The 24032-nt window shown below is 47.2% G+C and overlaps 1 protein-coding gene across 7 annotated transcripts in view; it reads right to left on the bottom strand.

Annotated features, from left to right (window-relative positions):
* Window positions 1-24032, bottom strand: part of FAM178B (family with sequence similarity 178 member B) — a 186467-nt gene that overhangs the window by 98186 nt on the left and 64249 nt on the right. For 6 of the 7 annotated variants that reach the window (XR_014170940.1, XM_081921282.1, XM_081921281.1 and 3 more), the window contains 2 exons: window positions 20564-20696; window positions 5982-6087 (listed from right to left, as the gene is read on the bottom strand). Coding sequence is in view for 6 of the 7 variants with exons in the window: in XM_081921282.1 (XP_081777408.1) it covers window positions 5982-6087; window positions 20564-20696 (239 nt within the window). In the remaining variant the exon portion in view is untranslated. The remainder of the gene's footprint in view (window positions 1-5981; window positions 6088-20563; window positions 20697-24032) is intronic. The other variant, XM_081921279.1, reaches the window with a different exon arrangement.

Here is a 24032-nt window from a genome sequence, read left to right as displayed (position 1 = left end):
CAGATACAATCACTAATCATTAAGATTAACAGATATGGTTTGTTGAGGAATATTTAACCATTCTTTTTGGGGTGCCAAATGCTAGTGGGGATGGGCAGTAGTGGGCGGTGCAACAAAAAGTTAATTGCACCTTTATATGGTGGTATTATTATTATTATAGTTTGTTTATTTATTATTTTATATTGCATCCTTCACCAGTAGGTCTCAGGGCAGGTCACAATTTTAATTTCAGTATTAAAAACAGGTAAAACAAATTGCAAACACAGGAATAGCAGCAAAACTGCCCCCCCCCCAAAAAAATAAGAGCTTTTGCTGTAAGGAAAGTAACAGGAAAATGCACTGGAAAGTGTAGGATAAAACTTGACACAACATTGTAAACAAATCAGAATGCTCAATAAATAGCAGGTGTTATCTAACCTCCATGAAACTTTGTGCAAGGAAATCGGGATGAATGCTCAATAAACAGGCTGTTTATTGGGTTTTGAGGCGATAGCTTTAACCCTAGGTTTGAGGAGCAATTAGTGTGTGGGGCACTACAAAACAGGGGGTTTTCACTGCAAAATGCTGCCAAACTGTTGCCAAACTTTGGCACCGGTTTGGAGTAAATCAGACAATGTTGGATTTTGGGGTGTTAACCACTGACCTCATGTTTGATGTGTCAATTACTCAGTTTGTGAGGTGGTGCAAAACATGGGGTTTTCCTTGAAAAATGCTGCAAAGCAACTACAAAACTTTGGCACAGGTTTGGAGGGGATACAAAATTTTGGAGTTTGTAGTTAATTATCCTGCCTGGAAGCTGGCCTGATGCCCCTGGATCTATTTCTGCCTTGACTCTGACCTGGACCAGACCAGCCTTGCCTCCAGCCTGAACTCAACATTCTGCTAACCCCAGTTACCTGCTCTGATTGCAAAGACTGAGACCATCTACATGACTCAGGCTGGCTGGTATCATTGGAGACAGATAATATGCATGACATGCGTGTCATACAGACGATTGCAATAAAGCTTAAGCTGCCGTCTGTCTGAAGGTGTCCTCTGGCAGGAGAAGAGAATCAGATGCATAATACAAGGAGAAAGAACTGGTGGTTCTCTCCCTTACTGAGGAGGAGCGTAGGTAACAAGAGGCAGCCTACCTCTCTGTGCTGAAGGCTGCAGTGGAACTGGCCAAGGAAGGATGGAAATCCAAAGCAGTATCTTGCTGAATTATTCAAGTCGGGGAATGAAGTTGTTGGTCTAAGTAGTTACAGAAGCAGTGGCGTAGCGTGGGGGGTGCAGGGGGGGCCGGCCGCACCAGGCGCAACATCTGGGGGTTAGGGTTAGGGGGCGCAAATCCACGGGTTAGGGGGCACAAATTACTTGCCTTGCCCCGGGTGCTGACAACCCACGCTACGCCACTGTACAGAAGGAAGTGGTGGACCATGGGGCAATCCAGGTTCTAGCACAGGGGTAGGTAAACTAAGGCCCATGGGCCAGATCCAGCCCAATTGCCTTCTCAGTCCGGCCCATAGACGGTCTGGGAATCAGTGTGTTTTTACACGAGTAGAATGTGTCCTTTTATTTAAAATGCATCTCAGGGTTATTTGTGGGGCATAGGAATTTCTTCATTCCCCCCCCCCCCAAAAAAAAAATAGACCGGCCCCCCACAAGGTCTGAGGGACAGTGGACTGGCCCCCTGCTGAAAAAGTCTGCTGACCCCTGTTCTAGCACTTCATTGCTGCCAATCCTCAAGCAGATTAACACCCGCTTTGTGACTTGGTTTCCCCTCTGATGCAAAAAGCAATACCTGCCCAGCATATCTGAAATGTTCAACAGGAAATCTGAGGAGCTCCAGGAGCTATTTAGTTGGGGGACTGTATGACCTGGCGATGGAGGAGCCTGAACTAGAAACCTGCTCTGTGTCTTCATCTCTTGCCTGGGGAAGACAGATGCTCCCCCACTGAAAGAACATGCTGCTCCTTCAGGGACGCGGACTTATAAAAAATATTGGGGGGGGGGCCCGGGAAAGCTCATGAATAATAAATAAGCTCATGAATATGCAAATAAAGTGGCGCCGCCTCCTCGTGAGCGAATAGGGGAGAGCGTGCTGCGCTTATTAATCAGCTCCAAAGGAAATTGGGTGGAGCTTTTGCTCGGGAGGGAGGGCAGGAGGCATGCAGCCCGCCCCTCCCTGTGCATTTTGGGCTGGGGGAGGGGCGGCGATGGCGCTCTGCTGGAGGGGCGCCGGAGATTATTGGGGGGGCGGAGCCCCCCCAAACGAATTTTTGAGGGGGCTCGGGCCCCCTCAAGCCCCATGGAGTCGGCGCCTATGTGCTCCTTTACTAGTATAAACCTTAGGACGTCCTCCTTACTTCAGTCCCAAGAGCCAGAACAGCCACAGGAAGGGTGGATTAAGGGTTATTCACCCATTTTCACCTCCACAAGGCCAGACTAAAGGAAGAGCGGTTTCTGTGTGGCTTTCCATTTAGAGCCCCCAGGAAGGGGCAGGCTCTTTGTGCCCCGGCATGACTGCTTGTCTGTTGCAGGAGACAGAATATGGTGATTCTTTCCCCTTATGGATGCTCTGCGGCCAAGCAAGTCCTAAAACTCTGCACAAAAGCATGCTCAAATTCCCAATCTAAATGATTCAGATTGGGAAAACCCACACATACCAGCTTGTTTTGCATAATTTATCATAATTCCAACAACCAGAGCCTTTGATGGTGTAGAGGAGTGGTGCCTTTCCCTGAAGGCGGTGCTTCTGTTGCAAGGTGTTATGTTCCCCCTAGCTATCAAACCACATCTTTGTCCCTGGAAAAACGTTATCCACCCCCCTGCAAAAGAAACCTAGCACATCAGTTGCAGTTTTCTGCAAATGTAACTGTGCTGCTGTCACAGTTTCATAGCAACAAGAAAAATTGCATCCATGGAATGTCACCCTGCTTCACAGCCCTTGCATTTGATTCAGCAGCTCACTTTTAAAAGTTTTTAACCAAGCCCTGTTTCTGAGCAGTATGTCACACAAAGCACGGAAAATTGGTCCTTGTTGCAAGCATTTTTCTTGGCGCATCAGATTTCTGGGCTCACGCTGTCACACCAGGAATGCTTCTGTGTAACAAATAGCTCTGACACTTTAAGGTTGTGATGGTTTCAGCAGTGCTTTCCCCCATCACCACTTGGAAATCCTAATCCCCTGGGTAGGGGCATCACAATTAGCCGCCACAGAGATGATTGTGGTGTGTGACAAACAGCGGATTAGGAGGATGGAAGGCAGAGGAGCAGGCCGTTGCAGGGAGGCAAGAGGAGCTAATCCACACACAGGGTGAATGAAACCAGATTAGCTAACATCAGAACCAGATTGTGCAAATACAGTAAATGCCAGTCAAAACCTTATTTCCAGGCCTAGCTCAGTCTTCCCCAACCTGGTGCCCTCCAGATGTTTTGGACTACAATGCCCATCAGCTCCAACCAATGGTCAGGGCTGACAGGAGTTGCACTCCAAAACATGTTGAGGGCACCTAGGCTTTGGGTCTTTGCTATTAAATAGGACCTCTTCATCCAGAATCTGGGACAGTCACATGGCTTCTCTTTGACAAAAAAGGCTTTCTGGAACCCATCACATTCTGGGCCTCCCAGCAGATCATGTGTAATGTTAGTTTCCAGAACCTGCTTTAGATAACCTAAACCCCTTCCTCACTGTCTGTGTCTCAGCCAGAAAATGGTGGCTGCATATGAACAGACACAGGCGCAGGTATAGGTTTTGATGCTGCCAGTGAGTTGTGTTCCTTCACCCTCACATGTACAGCCTTCAAATCAAATCATGACACCTCTTCCACTGCGCCTGTCTCCCCATGATTCAGACAGGCTGTTTGTTTAATCCCCCGTCCCCCCTCTGTGAGTACCCTGCATGAAACTCTTCTTTGGTGGTTTGTTTGTTTTTTTTTAAAAAAAAACCAACCAGCTTTTTTAACCCCTGAAAAACTGCTATAATAATAATAATAATAATAATAATAATAATAATAATAATAATAATAATAATTTATTATTTATACCCCGCCCATCTGGCTGGGCCTCCCCAGCCACTCTGGGCGGCTTCCATAAAAACCAAAAATACAGTAAAATCACACGTTAAAAACTTCCCTGAACAGGGCTGCCTTAAGATGTCTTCTGAATGTCAGGTAGTTGTTTATTGCTTTGACATCTGCTGGAAGGGCGTTCCACAGGGTGGGCGCCACTACCGAGAAGGCCCTCTGCCTGGTTCCCTGTAGCTTTGCTTCTCGCAATGAGGGAACCGCCAGAAGGCCCTCGGCGCTGGACCTCAGCGTCCGGGCAGAATGATGGGGGTGGAGACGCTCCTTCAGGTATACTGGACCGAGGCCGTTTAGGGCTTTAAAGGTCAGCACCAACACTTTGAATTGTGCTCGGAAACATACTGGGAGCCAATGTAGGTCTTTCAAGACCGGTGTTATATGGTCTCGGCGGCCGCTCCCAGTCACCAGTCTAGCTGCCGCATTCTGGATTAGTTGTAGTTTCCGAGTCACCTTCAAAGGTAGCCCCACGTAGAGTGCATTGCAGTAGTCCAAGCGGGAGATAACCAGAGCATGCACCACTCTGGCGAGACAGTCCGCAGGCAGATAGGGTCTCAGCCTACGTACCAGATGGAGCTGGTAAACAGCTGCCCTGGACACAGATTTGACCTGTGCCTCCATGGACAGCTGTGAGTCCAAAATGACTCCCAGGCTGCGCACCTGGTCCTTCAGGGGCACAGTTACCCCATTCAGGACCAGGGAATCCTCCACACCTGCCCGCCTCCTGTCCCCCAGAAACAGTACTTCTGTCTTGTCAGGATTCAACCTCAATCTGTTAGCCGCCATCCATCCTCCAACCGCCTCCAGACACTCACACAGGACCTTCACTGCCCTCACTGGTTCTGATTTAAAAGAGAGGTAGAGCTGGGTATCATCTGCATACTGATGAACACCCAGCCCAAACCTCCTGATGATCTCTCCCAGTGGCTGCATGTAGATGTTGAAAAGCATGGGGGAGAGGACAGAACCCTGAGGCACCCCACAAGTGAGAGCCCAGGGGTCTGAACACTCATCCCCCACCACCACTTTCTGAACACGGCCCAGGAGGAAGGAGCGGAACCACTGTATGACAGTGCCCCCAGCTCCCAGCCCCTCAAGACGGTCCAGAAAGATGTTATGGTCGATGGTATCAAACGCCGCTGAGAGATCCAGCAGAACTAGGAAACAGCTCTCACCTTTGTCCCTAGCCCGCCGGAGATCATCAACCAGTGCGACCAAGGCAGTTTCAGTCCCATGATGAGGCCTGAATCCCAACTGGAAGGGATCCAAATGGTCCGCTTCTTCCAGGCGTGCCTGGAGTTGTTCAGCAACCGCTCGCTCTATCACCTTGCCCAAGAATGGAAGATTTGAGACTGGGTGATAGTTGGCCATCGTGGCCGCATCTAAAGATGTTTTTTTAAGAAGCGGTTTAATAACCGCCTCTTTCAGTGGGTCTGGGAAGGCTCCCTCACGGAGGGAAGCATTCACCACCCCACGAAGCCCATCGCCCAGTCCTTCCCGGCTAGCTTTTATAAGCCAGGATGGGCAAGGATCCAGGAGACAGGTGGTTGGTTTCACTCGTCCAAGCAGCCTGTCCACATCCTCGGAGGTAACAGATTGGAATTGATCCCACTCAACTTGACTAGACAGAACTCTAGCCCTCTCCCGCCCCGGCCCTGCTCCCACGGTGGAGTCTACTTCTTCCCGAATCTGAGCGATTTTATCTGCTCTGAGAAGAGTGCTGGCACCAGGGCCTGCCAACCCACCCTGTACAAATCCAGTTTCCATTGCAGACTGGAAAAACAGGCTTCTTCTAAATTCAGTCTGGAGGAAGAGATTGGGACATGTGCCCAAAATGCAGTGGGCATGTTTTCATGCTGGGTCGACAGCTGGGAGTAGCTATGCCTGGATGCACCGGGTGTTTTGCTTGACGCTTACCTTAAATATATCTCCAAGCACTGATGTCAAGGTGAGCTGCCAAGACGCTCCCTCGGGAAGGCTCTCGCTCTCGGTGTCTGCGGAGCCAGGAAGGTGCTCAGAAACCCTTGAGGCAAGAGGAACAAGGAGGAGGTCAGCAGGGGGAGACCAAGGGCAACCCTGGGTGCTCTAGCACCAGGCCTGGAGTCCCGAGGCTGAAGACCTTGGGAATGCCAAACTGAACAGCATCTGATCACGAGAAATGAAACCTCACTCTCTTATTTATCCACGCAATGAAAGCAGATCATTGTTTAAATTTTAGCATGGATAAAAAGATTGTTTATAAATGTATAACCTTTAATAAGTTTACAAAAGTATGAGATTAATGAACACATTAACACAGAACATTCATAGGAGAATCATAGGTACCGTATTTTTCGCTCCATAGGGCGCACTGGACCATAGGGCGCACATTGTTTTTAGGGGGGGAAATAAAGGGGGAAAAATTTCCCCACCAGCCCCAAAGAGCAAAGAAGCCAAGACAGCGAGCGGGATCTGACCCCAGCCCCCAGAACAGGCTGCTATCCGCAAGCCTTCGGAGCCCGGCGGGAACTCCCGCTGCGCTCAGAAGGCTTGCGGATAGCTACCTGAAGCCTGGAGAGGGAGGGGGGTCGGTGCGCACCGACACCTCTCGCTCTCCAGGCTTCAGCAAAAGCCTGCATTCGCTCCATAGGACGCACACACATTTCCCCTTCATTTTTGGAGGGGGAAAAGTGCGTCCTATGGTGCGAAAAATACGGTACATTATTATAACATTGCTTTATAACTTACTTATAATTACTTATTATAAGTAATTATTAAATATACAGAGCAGTTTCTTTCAATCTCTTTTGGATGCAAACATCAATTATATCATTAAAATCCATAAGTCACAGTTTACCATTCTCTATGCAGAGAATGCTTTGATCAGAAAACTGATCTTGGGACATTGGTGACCATAGATCATTCTTTATCTTTTCTAGTCTAAAAAAATGATCATTCACCAGTACAGTTTGCAACCATTAAGCATGGAAACAATCTGAAAATAGTTTCCAAAGGTGATTGCTGAGCGCAGGGTGTGGACCAAAGGTGGAAGAACTACCCCAAGAGGAGCATGATGTGTCCCATACCAGAGGTACTGCCCGTCCCCCAACACCCCATTTTTTTGGTAACAAATTGGGTGCCACTACCAATGACTTGATAAAAGTGCTGCAGGTGTCAACACAAAATGGACTTGGACAGCAAAATAAAAAAAAGAGGTGACTATTCTCCATACCAGTGAGGACTGTCACAAAAAAGCACTGGTTGCAACTCTTTCTTTCCATTGGGACTGAGTAAAGTCAACTGGACAGAGCTGGAATAATTGTGTTTTTTCAGAGTCCCCCCCCTCCCCTCCCCACACAAAGCCACTTGAGTCTGGCATGTTGCCAGCTGCTGTTTTGAGAAATAACTTCATCCTAACCCAGGGAGTGGAGGGCTTCCAACACACACTTTCATCATGGCAACGTGGAGCAAAAGGCGATTTCACACTCTGCTCCAGATTTCTGCTCAGCAAATCTAACTTGGGGAGGGGGGCAGACCTCACTTCTCAGCCCCCACCCTTCGTTCCCATTAGAAACCTTCAATTTCAAGGCTCAATTTCTCAGCCATCTCAGATTGCTCTGGGCTGAAACTGAACATGCAGGATCAGACGGCAGCTCTGATTCCACCCGCCTTTTATTCTCTTTTATTTATGTCTTCCTCTTCTTCATAACCAAAAGTGATTTTAAAAAATGCCTCTTTTTATTATTAGAAGGCTTTTAGCTCAAAAGTCTGACCTACATTGAAGACTGTATAATTTAATCAGGATGAAAGAAAGTTCTCTCATTTCTTAATACCACATTTTTAACTCTTACCATCCTGTTGATGAGAAATCTCATAAAAACAAGCACTGTTCTTGAATTTCCTTGGGGGGGGGGACACACAGCGGCACCATCTTTAACTCTTTCTTTATTCCAAAGCACAGGCATTTTCACACGAGGCTTAAATGTGTAGGCAATACAAATCTAAACTCAACTTTGGCTGAAAGGTAGAATCTGTCTGCCTGTGCCATAGCCAAATTATCATTATGGAACTGGACTTCCCTATTTTCATTGGAGAAATGTTGGAGGGTATGTAATAACAGGGAATTTTGCAAATTTGACATAAAAATGGCCCTCCACTTTCCTGTCTGCGCCAGCCACATTCACACAGTGACAATATAACTGGGGCTGCACAGTGTTTCTTATGCATACTCTGTGCGTCTTATGTTCCCCAGCAACTCTTGTGTGATTGGTTAACTCTAGTCACATGGGAGGTATCTCATGTCATGTGCAGAAGGCTGAGAGCAAGGACTGGAAAGAGAGAAAGACACCACTTGTTTGAATGTTTAAGGAAGACGCTGTAATCTTCAACTAAGAAAAACCAAGCCCATGCTTGGATAAGCATGTGAAGGTAAATATTTTGCATATATCTTCTTTAGCTATATGTTAAACAGGTAATAGCTTTTGAATAGTTTAACAAGTGTTAAACACTGTTCTATTCTAATTTCAGGAAATAAAATTTCAAGATTTGGCTTCCTAGCTGCAATTTAGCTACTCTGCCAACCATAACTGGGAAGACGTCTCTGTTTCATCACAGCATTCATGACATCATCCAGCCCTTGACATAAGGGAGAATGGATTGCGAGTTGCAGGTTATGAAACTCCACACGGGATTTTTAGTGGCTAACAGCATAATTTGCGAGCTTTTTTGCAGAGAAAGTCTTGCTGCTCCACCATGACATCCGTGCCAATTTGGATACAGTAACAGAACTGGAGGCCCCTTAACTGTCCTCGAGTCCAGTATTGGACCATTTCGACCGGATACTCCCTGCCAATGAGGACAGATTCCTCCGAGCTGGAAGGCCTACCACTTACCCCCTTGACCTGTGCCCGCCCTGGCTGATTAGAGCGTGTCCAGACGAGGTGCGGGTCTCCCTGGGTGATATCATCAATCAGTCCCTTAGAATCATAGAATCATAGAGTTGGAAGAGACCACAAGGGCCATCGAGTCCAACCCCCTGCCAAGCAGGAAACACCATCAGAGCACTCCTGACATATGGTTGTCAAGCCTCTGCTTAAAGACCTCCAAAGAAGGAGACTCCACCACACTCTTTGGCAGCAAATTCCACTGTCCAACAGCTCTTACTGTCAGGAAGTTCTTCCTAATGCTTAGGTGGAATCTTCTTTCTTGTAGTTTGGATCCATTGCTCCGTGTCCACTTCTCTGGAGCAGCAGAAAACAACCTTTCTCCCTCCTCTATGTAACATCCTTTTATATATTTGAACGTGGCTATCATATCACCCCTTAACCTCCTCTTCTCTAGGCTAAACATGCCCAGCTCCCTTAGGCGTTCCTCATAGGGCATCATTTCCAGGCCTTTGACCATTTTGGTTGCCCTCCTCTGGACACGTTCCAGTTCGTCAGTGTCCTTCTTGAACTGTGGTGCCTAGAACTGGACACAGTACTCCAGGTGAGGTCTGACCAGAGCAGAATACAGTGGCACTATTACTTCCCTTGATCTAGATGCTATACTCCTATTGATGCAGCCCAGAATTGCATTGGCTTTTTTAGCTGCCGCGTCACACTGTTGGCTCATGTCAAGTTTGTGGTCAACCAAGACTCCTAGATCCTTTTCACATGTACTGCTCTCAAGCCAGGTGTCACCCATCTTGTATTTGTGCCTCTCATTTTTTTTGGCCAAGTGCAATACTTTACATTTCTCCCTGTTAAAATTCATCTTGTTTGTTTTGGCACAGTTCTCTAATCTGTCAAGGTCGTTTTGAAGTGTGATCCTGTCGTCTGGGGTGTTAGCCACCCCTCCCAGTTTGGTGTCATCTGCAAATTTGATCAGGATGCCCTTGAGTCCATCATCCAAGTCATTGATAAAATGTTGAATAAGACCGGGCCCAAGACAGAACCCTGTGGCACCCCACTAGTCACTCTTCTCCAGGATGAAGAGGAACCATTGATGAGCACACTTTGGGTTCGGTTAGTCAGCCAGTTACAAATCCACTCAGTGGTAGCAAAGTCAAGACCGCATTTTACCAGCTTCTTTACAAGAATATCATGGGGCACCTTGTCAAATGCCTTGCTGAAATCAAGGTAGGCTACATCCACTGCGTTCCCTTCATCTACCAAGCTTGTAATTCTGTCAAAAAACGAGATCAGGTTAGTCTGACATGACTTATTTTTCAGAAATCCATGCTGACTATTGGTGATCACAGCATTCCTTTCTAGGTGCTCACAGACTGTTTGCTTAATGATCTGCTCCAGAATCTTCCCTGGTATTGATGTCAGACTGACTGGGCAGTAATGGGTCCTCTCTTTTCTCCTTTTTGAAAATAGGGACAACATTTGCCCTCCTCCAGTCTGCCGGGAGTTCGCCTGTTCTCTAGGAATTCTCAAAGATGACTGCCAGTGGTTCCGAGATCACATCTGCCAGTTCTTTTAATACTTGGCACAGGGACTTTCCCAGGGGAGTTGAAGGAAGCAGTGGTGCATCTGCTCTTAAAGAAAACATCTCTAGATCCTCTGTACCTGGGTAAGGTAATTGAGAGAGCAGTTGCCAAACAGCTTGGCAGGTTTGTGGGCGAGACATCGGCTCTGGATCCATTTCAGTCTGGCTTTCACCCTGGTTATGGGACCGAGATGGCTTTGGTCGCCCTAACAGATGATCTCCGTAGACAGCTGGATTGAGGCGGGTCGGGACTGCTGATTCTCTTAGATCTGTCGGCAGCCTTCGACATGGTCAATCATGATATTTTGGACCACCGCCTTGCCGACATGGGGATTCAGGGCACAGTCCGACAATGGCTGTGGTCCTTTATCTCAGGTTGGGGACAGAGGGTGGCTCTAGGGAGGGAGTTGTTGCCGCAGCACTCCTTGGTGTGTGGAGTCCCACAGGGCGCAATCCTTTCCCCAATGCTTTTCAATATCTTTATGCGCCCCCTTGCCCAGACTTTTCGGAGTTTTGGTCTGGGTTGTCATCAATATGCTGATGACACCCAACTCTATCTGTTGATGGATGGCCATCCTGACTCGGCCCCAGACACACTGACCAGATGCTTGGAAGCTGTGGCTGGATGGCTGGGTGGGAGCCGGTTGAAGTTAAACCCTTTGAAGACAGAGGTCCTCTGACTGGGTTGGGATGACATGGGGTTGGGGGGCCAACTCTCATCTCTTGCGGGGGCTCAATTAGTGCCAGCGCCTTCTGTCAAGAGCCTGGGTGTAACCTTTGACGCCACCCTTTCCATGGAGGCGCAGGTTGCAGCCACAACAAAGGTGGCGTTTTTTCATCTCCGCCGTATCAAGCAGTTGGTCCCTTACCTTTCTCGCCCTGATCTGGCCACAGTGATCCATGTGACGGTCACCTCCAGGCTTGATTATTGTAACTCGCTCTATGTGGGGCTGCCCTTGAAGCTGACCGAGAAACTCCAGCGGGTGCAGAATGCCGTGGCAAGGCTCCTTACGGGGTCTTTGCTGCGGGATCACATTCATCCAGTGCTTTACCAACTGCGCTGGTTTCCCAGTGGAGCACAGGGTCAGGTTTAAGGTGCTGGTTTTGACCTTTAAAGCCCTATATGGCCTAGGACCCACGTACCTACGGGACCGCCTCTCCTGGTATGCCCCACAGAGGACCTTAAGGCCACAAATGACAACACTTTGGAGGTCCCAAGTCACAAGGTGGTTAGATTGGTCTTGACTAGGACCAGGGCCTTTTCAGCAATGGCCCCAACTTGGTGGAATGCTCTGTCACAAGAGACTAGGACCCTGCGGGACTTGACATCTTTCCACAGGGCCTGCAAGACAGAGCTGTTCCGCCTGGCCTTTGGTTTGGACTCAGACTGACCCTTATGTTTCCCTCCCCTTAGGTTTTGATCTATTGATCTATTGGCTACTTTTAAAATGAGGCTGCATTTTAAATTGCATTTTAACCTGTATTTTAAATTGGTTTTTTCCTATTATGTTTTTATTGTAATTTTACTGATGTTAGCCGCTCTGAGCGGTTATTATATTATTATTATTATTATTATTATTATTATTAATCCTAACAATGTCTACTTACAAAATATTATTAATCCTAACAATGTCTACTTACAAAAAGGGAAAGGTAGTTAGGATTGCAGCCTCAAACTTGATTTTTCAGGTATGCGAGTCAGTCAAATATTTTAAGAGAACACAGTATTTTGCTAGTCCCTCATGATAACAAAACAGGATTTTTCATTTCAGTTTAATATTTATTTCCCCATTTTTCTTTCTATAGAAACCAAATGCAAGCAAAAAAACTATATCAAAAACAGCAATATAAACCATTCAACAAACGGACGAACCCCATGAATGCTTCCTAGGCTGTTGGATTTTCCATTCCAGAGCAACATGTTCCCCACGCATACTCTGCTCAAATTGCTTAAAAGCAAACAAACACACACATTCCCACAGAGGTAAATGTTATGTTGCTACAGCCTTTGAAAGGACCTCAGCTATCTCTGCTCATGTAAATAAGTGGAAAGGTGTGAAGCAAATCAGAGCCTTGTGTGTTATGCTCATTCAGCCATGGGATTGCCGTTCTCCAGAAGCTCAGCTAAGGCCCCGTGACAGCTGCTAGATTCTCCCCTCCCAGAGCTATCAAGAGCTAAAGGAGCAAAGGGGAGAATAAGACATGGCATGAGCCCTTGGCTGCGATGTAAAAACAGCTCAATTCACTCTTGCTCAGGTGCAAAGTGATCAGGTGATGGTGGAGGAGGAGGAGGAGGAGGATTGGGGCAGAGCAAATCACAAAGGCCAAACACAGCAGGAGGGGACCTGGCAGCCTGCCCAGGCGCTGGCAACAATAGAGCCTTAACAAAGCAAACCCGCCTGTTAATCCCGTGGGTGGGAAGCCTCTTGACTGCCAGGCAGTGGAAGTTACACCTGGCTCTGCGCAGAGGCTTTAATCTCCCCCAGTTTGGCGAGAGAATGGAGCAGAGAGCCTACCACTGGGCCCAAGGTCAAGGGTTTGGAAAGGGTCACAAGACGTCTCGTTCAAAGGGGGGAATTATGCACTCAATAGGTTATCAAGGACACACACACAAAAGCATTCAGAGGGAAAAGGATGATGGGGAAAACAGCTTGCCGAGAACAAAAATTCTTCCTACTGAACAGTGGAAAATGTGGCCTCAGATTCTCAGTCACTTTTAAGAGCTGGGCTGGAGCAAGTCAGTGTTGCTGCTTGAGGCGAAGGACAAGATGGAGACCCAGCTGGCCTGGCAGTTGAATCTTATTTCATTATATTTGAATGCAATAGTGTTCTCTATCACATCTGAGGGCAGCATCATTACCCTATATTGTTTTGTGGCTTGGCCCTCCCCCCTGGCCAGTTATCAGAGTGCAGAACAGGCACATAGCATACATAGCTCTGGTCTCTCTCTCACACACAAAAAGAGCACAGCCATGGGGCTGCCACGGCTGCCCTCCCAGTGTCTGCCACCCAAGACTAATGGCAGAGTCAGCCCTGTCCAAATGTCTTGCTCCAGTGCCCAGAGATGGAAGGACCAGCGTCTGGGCTGATGTCAAGCTTCAGAGGCACATGGCAAGCGTTAGGCAAAGGTGAAGTCATCACCTGAGATGACGGATTTTGCCTGCTTGTCAGAATAGCAGAACTCCCTGGGGGCACCATTAGGAACTGAGGGGTGGGGGAAGAGAAATTCAGGACAGTTTGAATTCCACTGTGATGTGAAAATACCTAATTTGCACTTTCCCAAACAATATGTGAACTGAAACCAGTCTTTGAAACTCCCATTGTTCTAGGCACATTTTGTGACAGGGAATTTCGTTAGCACAAGTAGTTTCTGAGCTCTGGGTACAGTACTGCGCCTAAGATTTCAGATTAAAACTGCAGAGTGGAAGGAAAGGAGGACCCTTTTCTGCCTCCCCCCTTCCAGCTACTCTCTGAAGATTGGAGAAGAATATTAGGGGGGTGTGCAGGGTAAGGACTAGATCATGTGAAAATGAACATAATATTTTAGCTGCAGTTCATTCACTTCCAGTTTTGTATTCTTGTTGTATCGTGCCTAGACATTCTGTTGTTGCGTCCATAACATTGATTTAAGGTGCCCTTTAGCTCCTAGCTTTCATATCTCAGTTTCTAACACTGACTGAAACACAGCTGTCCTTTGACATTCGCATTTCTCCCAATGCTGTGATGCTGCAAAAACATGTGTGCAAGGGGCAAGTGTGCCCTTCACAGTTTGGGACCAGTTCACCTGCAAGACGGCTTTACCCCAGTATATATCCACTTGCCCTCGTTGATCTGCGGAGCTGGCACAAACACAGTCCTAAAATTCATTCTGCATTTGTAAGAATACAGTCTTTGAGTGTGACAGCTCCCACACTCTGGAACTCCCTGCCTAGTGACGCCAGGCAGGCTCCATTTGCCACCTGCTCAAAACATTTTTCTTTAGGCAGGCCTACCTAATGTTGACATGTGTTTTCATCTGTTTTTAGGTTATTTTGTTTTTAATTATTTTGAATGTTTTAAACAGCTGTCTTAACTGTTTTTTATTGATAATTTTATTGCTTGATTCTTTTTGTAAACAGCTTTCTGAGGGTGTTTTTTTTCTAAAAGCAAGTGTTACATAAATTTTATGAAATAAATAAATATATGAGTGAAAATAACATAGAACAATGCTTTGCAAAAATGTATGGATTAGTCAAAACTGCACACAAAATATGCACATTAGGATAAATTTGTTCTAAAATGCTGATGAATATTCATTAGGACTTTTTTAAAATGGCAAATCAGAAACTGATGAAGAAATATGGATCACAAACTGTAAAAAGGAGCAACGGGGATAAATTGACAGATTCGTCCCTCCCAGGCTGCAATGCCCCGCAAGGTCCTCCTAAACAAGCCCCAGGAAATGAAGTGGAGCTAAGCAAGGGCCTCTCGGTGGGACTCGCACAAAACTTGGATTTTTAAAAAATCTCATGTGCCAAAATGTCTCAGTCCAATCCTGTGGCCCTATTCCTTGGGTGCTATTTCCTGAATTTCTGTTTCCGTGCCAGGGGGCAACCCTGGGGTGTGAAAAGTCCAACTGATCTCACATAAGACACTATAAGAAGAATGTGGCAAATAGGAGACAGCTGTTATGTGTAAAGGTGATTAAAGGATCCTTAAACAACAAATTCACTTTTTTAAAAAGTTTTAACCTTTTGAAGTGACAGAGAAATGCATTGAAAAGTTTAGGAAGCTGTGGAAATGAGGAAGCTGTGGAAATATACCCTGCAAGAAAATCAGGATGAATTATGTTGTATAACTCATTGGTCTTCCGCTGGTGGGTTAGTACTGACTAGTGAGTAAGAAAGATTAGGAAATGGGTTCTCCAATGCATGTTTGGATTAAAAGTGGGTCCTGGGACCCACTATTCCACCACGCAGCACAAAACCTCCAGATATAAACCTGCCAAGCCAAAGGCTTATACCGCCTAGCAGACTTCTACAAAAACAACAAACCCATATCAACACAAGAAATACAAGACAAACTAGGGCATGCCCCTGGCTAACACACTACCAAATTACATGCCCTCTTTAAATAACTCAGCAACTAGGCTCTTGACAACCTTCAAAAACCTCCTCCTAACAACCAAGAGACATGGCAAAGGGATGATATCCACAATATACAAAATACTGCTCCAAAACCCCACTAGACGTAATCAAAAAGCAATGGGAGGACAACATAGGCTATTAGATTACCCCACCCAGTGGGACAGGGTGTGGTCTAAACCCCTCTTTAAATCCATAACAGCAAAAAGAAGTCACTTATCAGTGAAAAGAAAAGAACCCACTCTGATACTCACTTACAAGTGGTACCTAACACCATGGAAACTAGTGCTAATACGCCCAGGAACCTCACCAAAATGCTGGAGAGGATGCACCTCCACAGGCACATACCTTCACATGTGATGGGAATGTCCTAAAATCCAACTCTTCTGGAGGGCAATCATACAAGAAATATGCAAAATAACGAAACTAAACAAGTATTAGATAACTAAACAAGTATTAGACGTCACCCCAGAACTGGCCCTACTAAACGCTTTCCAAGATAATAATGCCCACTCACACCATAAAGAGCTCATAACCCACCTACTCTCAGCAGACAGAAAAATCATAGCCAGACACTGGAGAGACCTGTCAGGAGTAAGTATGGACCAATGGTACCAGTATGGGAAACGGCCTTATTAGAAAAACTAGCCAACAAACTGAAATTTACCCAGGGACAAATAGAAGACGACGCCTTCACCCTGGTATGGTTCCCCTTTATCACGTACACAGCCCAACAAGACAATGACAAGTATCCGCCGACAGCATACGAATCAGTCTGGCTAAACTGATTCAAAAATACATACTCACACTCCGCTCACACATAAAAACAATTCTCACTACAGCCAACCAAAGACAACCAACCACACCCTAAGCTCCCCGCAACCTTTCTCACCACCAAGGAAACACAGCAAATGAATAGTAAGAGAACCCATACAAGTGACGCTGACACAACCCCCCCCCCCACTAAGTAGAAGAACAGAAGCATAACTACCTGACCCCACCCCACTCACCATTCCCCCCGCCCCCTTTTTTCTCCCTAATTGTTTAAAGAAATTCATGAACCAAGAACCTATACATTGACTACTAATAATGAAACATATGTTGTAAATATTTTCCCACATTAATATGCTATTTTTGTGATATACAAATGACATGAGAAAACTTGGTATACTTATTTGTATAACATTATTCTTGTTTATAAAACCAAATAAATAAATAAGTGGGTCCTGGGTCTGAAAAGGTTGAAGACACCTCATGTAACTGGCCTGTAAAGAACAAAAGCTCCACCAGCTTTTACTGATGTGCTTGACATTTCTAACTTGTTTTACTGCAATACTGTGCTTTTAGTTGGTAACACACCTTGTGATATTAAGATATGAAAGTGTAGATTATAAACATTAAAATAAATAAGTAGCTATCTGCTATCATCTAACCACGATGTAAGCAAGGTGCAAGCAATCAGGATGCCGCCTGGAAGGTCCCTCTCTTGGCAAAAGGGCTATTTGCCTCCCTCCAGCCTTCTAGAAAGGGGACCAAGCTCGTCGATTCGTGAGCCACCAAGCGCACCCTCTCCTGGGAAGGGCCCTGGGCTACAGCTGGGCCTGCACTCAATCTGGGCAGCAAACTTCCCTCCTAGCGTGGTTGCATGTGACAAGGCCAGAAACATCTGGCCCACCTTGCAACGTGGTTGCTCAGCACAGCTTTCCAGCACCCGCAAGCCCTCTGTTTCTCCTCCCCATCCTGGCTTTGTGGCTGCCTTTATGAACCTGGCTATCTTCTCTTTCCAGACTCCCATCATTTACTTGCTTCTTTGCTTCCCGGCCTGTTAATTACAGGCCTGATGTGGGCGAACAGAATAGAGGGAGGGGGTGTTATTTAGATGGATAACTGCTTTTGTTTCCTTCCCCCTGCCAGACTTTGGAAACTGGAAGAGGTGAGTTAAAAGAGGAAGATTTATACCAGGATCCTCTCCCTGCGGCTCACCACCAGGATTTATAACCTGCTCTGGTTCAAACTATGTTCAGGAACTGGTGGCTCATAAAAGTGAAGGATTGAGAGGTGCCAGCTGGGACCAGGTGGCAGCAGATGCCGGGAAAGACACCCCCCCCCGCCCTGCCGATGCTGCTCCTGGCCTCCAGCCATCTCCTTATTGCAGCTCTGGGCGTCCCACACATGGAGCCTTCTCAGTCCCTCTCAGTTCTTAATTTCAGCTCTCAGGCACTAACAGCCGTACTGAGTCAATGCTGGGCTCAGGGTGTCACCGCAGGGTTCTAAGGTGCACAGCTAGGCATAAGCTAAGACGGCGTTGTCCCAACACTTGACCTGCCCTCTGAGCTGGGTGGGCATGGTGGTCATCCCAAGGCCTGGGACTGGGCAATAAAGAGAGCGCTCCTGGGAGGAGGCTGGGTCTGCTCAGCCCAGTTGCTGTTGCATCCTTGGCAATGGAGGCAGAGACAATACGGCGGGCTCACTATCTAGTCTGGTCTCAGGGGAGCACTTCACGGATGAGCGGGGGTGTTGAAGTCATGCTGCTGCCGCATTGGAAACATCCAGTAACATGGAGGTGAGACTGAGAGTCCTAGAACTACACCTACAAGGCGCCACAACAATAGCAGCTGAGGAGCATGGGCCCCTGACAAGTTCTTGGACTTGAACTCACATCACAATGGTCAATTGTTGGGAATGACAGGAATTGTGTTACACAAATCAAAACACACCTGTCCTCCTAAATTCACTCTGAATTGTGCAATGCAGTTCTCCAACCCAAAAATGTGTACAAAAACTCCCCTTATATAAGAGAAAGTGTGCACAAAATGCACATATTGGCAAAAATAGCATGCACTATAATTAGGAGAGATGCACACAAAAATATGCACAAATTTTCATTTGATTTTTTTTTAATTTATTTTTTGCAAAGTGATGTGAAAATGGGATGGACTGAATTTACAATTGGAAAAATGAGAAAGTGATAGAAACCAAAATTTGCAAGTTTATCCATCCCTGGTTTTCAGACCCAAAGTTCTGTCATTATGTCACCTTCTGTTGTGGGTCAGAGCAGAATCCAGTACATCCATCAGACTGGAAAAAGCCAACACTTTCTTTTTCTAGTCCTCATGGATGTGCAGATAAAACAGGGAGAAGGCTTAAAACTCAAGTGTGAAAGTCAGTTCAGTAAAGTACTTGTGCTATTTCTTCCCCATACACCCGAATCATCCCAACTTGCCTTTGCTGCTCCACTGCCAACCTGCTTTGGGCTGCTCTCCATTGCTCTAGGGGTGTGTGGATATGAAACCACAAGCTGGGTGCTTAGTGAGGCAAACTCAGCATTGCTTTGCCCAATGCCAAACCCATCCACAACAACACACACCAATCTGCTTGTATAAAGAAAGGCCTTTTTCATGCTCACTGGACTGGTGCTGATAGGCAATGTAGTCCAAAATATCTAGAGCGAACCAAGTTGAGAAAGGCTGATCTAGATGTAGTAACTGGGCAAGAATACCTCACGAAGGACAACATCACATAAAACGTTACACTACTGTCTGGTTTAGCCAGTCAAAGCTGTTTCTCGGGATTGTGGCCGCTGTCGCCTGCTGACAGCTTCTAGGAGCCACAGGTGAGAGCAGGGAGCAGGATGGGGACCAAAGGTGGACAAACTATCCCTGAAGGAGCACAATGTTTCCCCCACCACCACCCCATAAACCCTAAACCAGGCGAGGGTAGCCAATGGGTCCCAAACCCTTGGTGAGTTAGGGACTTTCCCTGCATGCGAAGACAGGCTCTGGCGGATTGAATGGACGAGACCAAGAGTGAGTCCAATGGTCAAGAAGAACTGAAAGTCATTTGGCAGTGGCATTGCTCCCCATAATATACACATGTATTTCTTTGTCCCACTTTCCCTCTCTGGTTAAACAGTTTCTATAGGTTAGAAAATACAAAATCCAGCACATCTTGTTTACCAGCAGCAAAAGCAAGATGAGCACATACTATAGGCAATGATCCCTGTTTCAAATTACTTCCGACTCTGAAAAACAGCCATCTGTTTCTAGGCTTTGCCTTTCTTCAAAGATAGCAAAGAGAATGTACAATTCCCAGGGTCCTCTGACTGGGAGTCATTACTATTAGACAGGTTAAAATTGGCTTAACTTTCTTGTTGTATCATCCACCCAAGGCTTCTGCGCTGAGCAAGCAGCACAGAAATGTCCTGGAGCAGGAACCTATTGGTCCTCTTCCCAGGGGCCAAATGCTTGTTGCTGCAGCATTCCTTGTCTCATGGTCAGAATGTCTCACAGGAAACAATCTGCAAAGCTGTACATTATTGCTTTAGAAACAGAGACAAAAATCCAGGGCTCATCACCTCCACAAGTTTCGAAGGCATCCAAACCAGCAGCATGGGGATGAAGGCTCAATTTGTTCATCTGACGGTCTTGCTTTCTCACCTCTCTACTTATTTTCACATATGACATTTATATCTCCCAAGGATTTACAGGAAGTTTCTCTGATCCTGGCCAGGCCCAGACCAGCTTACAGCTTACATCAGCCACCTCAGACCATTCACTCGGTCCTGCGTCAAAAGGGACGCGTCAGTGCAGCCCCAGTCCTCTGTGTCTACTGGTTCCAAGGACGAGAGAGCTGCTGCTGCTGCTCCAATGACTTGAAAAGTTACATGAATATAGGAAATAGCCTTATACCAAGTCAGACAATGTGATGCATCTTAGCAGTGCAGTCTGTATTGTCTCAACCGACTGGCAGCAAATCCCCAGAGTTTCAGAGAGGAAGACATTCCCAGTCCAACCTGGAGATGCTAAGGAATCTGGGACCTTCCTCATGCAAGGTAGTTGCTCTACCACAATGGCCCTTCCCCAAATTTCTTTAGAAGTTGAAAAAGAGTTCAAGCATGGTCCACAAAAATAAAACTTAACTCACTTTACTTCTTTAGGTCTGAATTCTGGCTGAACAAGCCCAGGAAGGTACAAGGCAGATGTACAGGCTCCCAAATTGTAGAAGGCTTGTGTGATGTCCTTCAGCATTGGGCACCAAAGATCTGGGATCTTGTCTGCTAATAAGAGAAAAAGAGTTTGAGTGTATCTATTTGAGGTTCTTTCAATTTCTTGTTTCTTCATTTTTTCTTGTAATATAGACATCTATTCACTTTGCCTAAATGCACATTTTTGCTAAGCAATTTTCCCTAATAGAATACATTTTTGTATTTTATTTTCACGAATATATGTATTTTAATGCACACCTTACCCCAGCATATAAATTTTTGAATACATTATGTGGCTGGAGAACTTCACTGAAGGATGGCCGTGTTTCTGTTCATGTATTGTTTCATAAAGTGCAAATGAGGTAGGCTCACTTTTAAATAGGAACCTCTGGGCTCATCTACACTTCCACTTGCCCTGTGCCTAGAAAGCAGTTTTCTGCTTGTCCCATGCTTTCTAGACACGGGTTTTTCCTCTTTGCCCCATTGTTTTCTGCTGAAAAACCCCACTCTGGCGCTAAATCAGAACAAATGTCAATCCATAAAAAACCTGCCTGCTGTTTGTTCCAATTCTGAGCTAAACTGCGGGTTTTCTCAGGGGAAAGTTTCTCAGGGCAAATGAAGGCATAGATTCACCCAGAATCCAATTTCATTAGGTGTCCAGTTGCAGAACACAGGAACAGATCCTTGTCCCTTCTCCAGTGAGAAAGAAATATCAGAACCTTTCACTGATCTGGAGCATTTTGGTCTGGAACGTGAATAAGCAGCATCTCCTCCTGCATTTCAAGCAGCAAGCTTGAAGGAGATGGTGTTCCTTGCCACTTGCTTCTCCTTGCCTCGGGGGGGGGGGGGAGTGCTGCAGGAGTCAGCACCTTTATAAGTGCACACCCGCAATACAAACTTATACGAGCTCTATGTTAGTTTAACTTTCATAACTTCTCTCTATTGAGGGTAGTAGCTTTTTGGGCTAGATATCCACAGATTTAGAGCCCCAAGGCTTCTGGCAGTGGGGGACTATTCCCACAATAAATTTGGGCTGTGCACACACTGTACCTTTAAAGCACCTTCAAAGCACATTCTCCCCCTCGAAGAATTCTGGTTTAGCCCTCTTTTTTGTTAATTCATTAAATATGTACAATGCCCTTCATCTGAAGATCACAAGGGGGTTCACAACATAACAAAAGAACAAACAAAGCAAACCAATAGCCCAGAAACACTGAAAGAGTCACAGAATGCCCAGCCAAGGCTCTGGTTACAGAGAAACGCGATTGCCTGGCGCCTGGAAATATGTAATGAAGGTGCCAGGCGAGACTCTCTGGGGAGAGCATCCCAGAGACGCTCTGAGTGGCCTGTTGGTGGGTACATTGTCTTGCATGTTTTTGACATGCTGAGCAGCGGCGGAGCATATGCTACTGCCAGCCAGGGCAGGCAAGCAGAGGGAGCGCACTGCAGCCGCACCAGCCCAGCCCTCGCCACTGCTTCAAGGGCACACTCAGGCCGTCCTGCACAGCTTTGCAAGGTGCTGCAGGCCAGGGCAGGAGAGAGGCGGCAACTCTGCTGCTGCTGCCGCTGCCTCTCCTCCTCCAGGTCAGGCCTGCCCCGGGAATGGAGCCGTGACGGGTGGGGCGTTGGGCCATTGCAAGAAGCAGCTGTCTCCGCAGCTCTCTCTCGTGCTAGAGCCAGGCCTCAGAGACCCGGCTGGGTTCGGCTTCCCTCCCTGTGGCTCTGGCTACGATGAGGGGCCTGTCATGGAGGCACCTCGGCACACCTGGGGCCGCAGCCCCCCATGCTACCTCACTGGTGCCAAGGTTAGGGGGACTATGCTACAACCAGCCACAAGTGACCAGAGAATCTGTATGTATTACAGCAAGTTTTTATGCTCCTCTCACTTGGACTAAGAATTTGTTACCTTTGTCCCAAAAGAAACCAGAACTGCTGCCTGCCTGATGGATGAAGGAACAAGAGCCTTGTGAAAGCAGGCCTTGCCCCCACCCCAAGGCCAGGTGTGGTCACCATTCTGCTGCCCCCCCCCCCCGCCACTTGGCTTAACTACCTCAGCTAGAAAGGCCAGAAGACCCCCACCCAAATCCCAGAGCGCTGAGGCCCCTTCCCTTCCGGCGTCTAAGCAGATAAGCGAGCTGGCTGCTCAGGGTGACTCAAGCCCTCATAGCACATAATTGCCTGAGGGAAACAAATCTTTACCATCAGACAAACCACTGCCTTTCTTTGTTGCAGCCATTTGCAGCTGGTGGGCTCCCCCTCCTCCCCACCCTTTGCTTCTTCGCCAGCTTAACAGATCCTCTAATTACCATGTAGGATGGGAGGAGGGAAATGGCCGCTTTTAGGTGGCAAATTCCCTCCCTCCCTTTTCCCTCTTCACCTCACAATTACCTGACGCCTGGCTGGGCCATATCCTGAGCAATTTAGTTGCTGGGGGTGGGAAGATTCCTGGGCTGGGGCAGGGTGGGGCGCAAGAGCAGCAACAAACTGCTGTGCATCTGGAAGGGATATGGAGGGTGGGGGCAGAGCGGCATCACACACACAAGAGCGCTAGGAGTGGGAGAAATGAAGGAGGGACGGAGCCAGATGTGGGCCTCCTGGGCAGACGGCTGGCTGGGAAGCTGGTGCTGCAAGGTTAGCAATATTGGGTCTGGGGAAGGGGCCAGTAGTCCAAGGGATGGAGAGCTGCATCCAGGAGATGGACCACCCGGTGACATCAGATACCCTAGCCAGATACCTTTTGGTGTGGAGCGGCCCCCAGCTCCGCCTCCTGTCAATGAGTGGCCTCCTCCTTCTGGGGAGGAGGCTGAAAGTAAATCAGATGCTGGGGAGGCATCAGGATAGCAGAGGCAGATTCAGGGCAGCATGACTGGTCCCCCCCCCCCACTGGGTGCCAAGCTGAGGGAGGTGCTGCTGCACGCTGCATCCATGACGTAGTGCACATGCACAATGGAAGGCAAGAGGCATGGGCGTGCCAAAGTTTGGGCTCACACACTGTGCCGCGGAAATCTGAAAGACCAAAGGGTGCCCCTGAGCATGAGCACTGACAGCACCTCTGTCTCCAAGGATATGGAGATGCCAACCCTGGCACAAATAAATCTTGCAGACCCAACCCACTCAAAGGATTGCCCACATCTGTTTGCCCAGTCCTGGGACTCCAGCTGCTTGCTGCACTAAGAGCTGGGCATGACTCGCTCTTCCAAAGGAAGATGCAGGGAGTGTGTCACTTGTTGCAGCAATGTCTTGGCTTGCACTTGGACACATCTTGTAATTTTATGTTGTGAACTACCCTGAGAAGCAGGAGCCTCATGGCTTTAGAAGCCATCTGAAGGCAAGGGAAGTTTTTTTTAATGTTTAAAGTTCTATTATGTTTTTATATGTGTTGGAAGCTGCCCAGAGTGGCTTGGGCAC

Source organism: Podarcis melisellensis, assembly GCF_964234715.1.
Source record: "Podarcis melisellensis genome assembly, chromosome: 8".
Lineage (NCBI taxonomy): Eukaryota > Metazoa > Chordata > Lepidosauria > Squamata > Lacertidae > Podarcis > Podarcis melisellensis.
The sequence above is the reverse complement of the archived record's forward strand: the minus strand, read 5'-3'. Positions and strand labels throughout refer to the sequence as shown.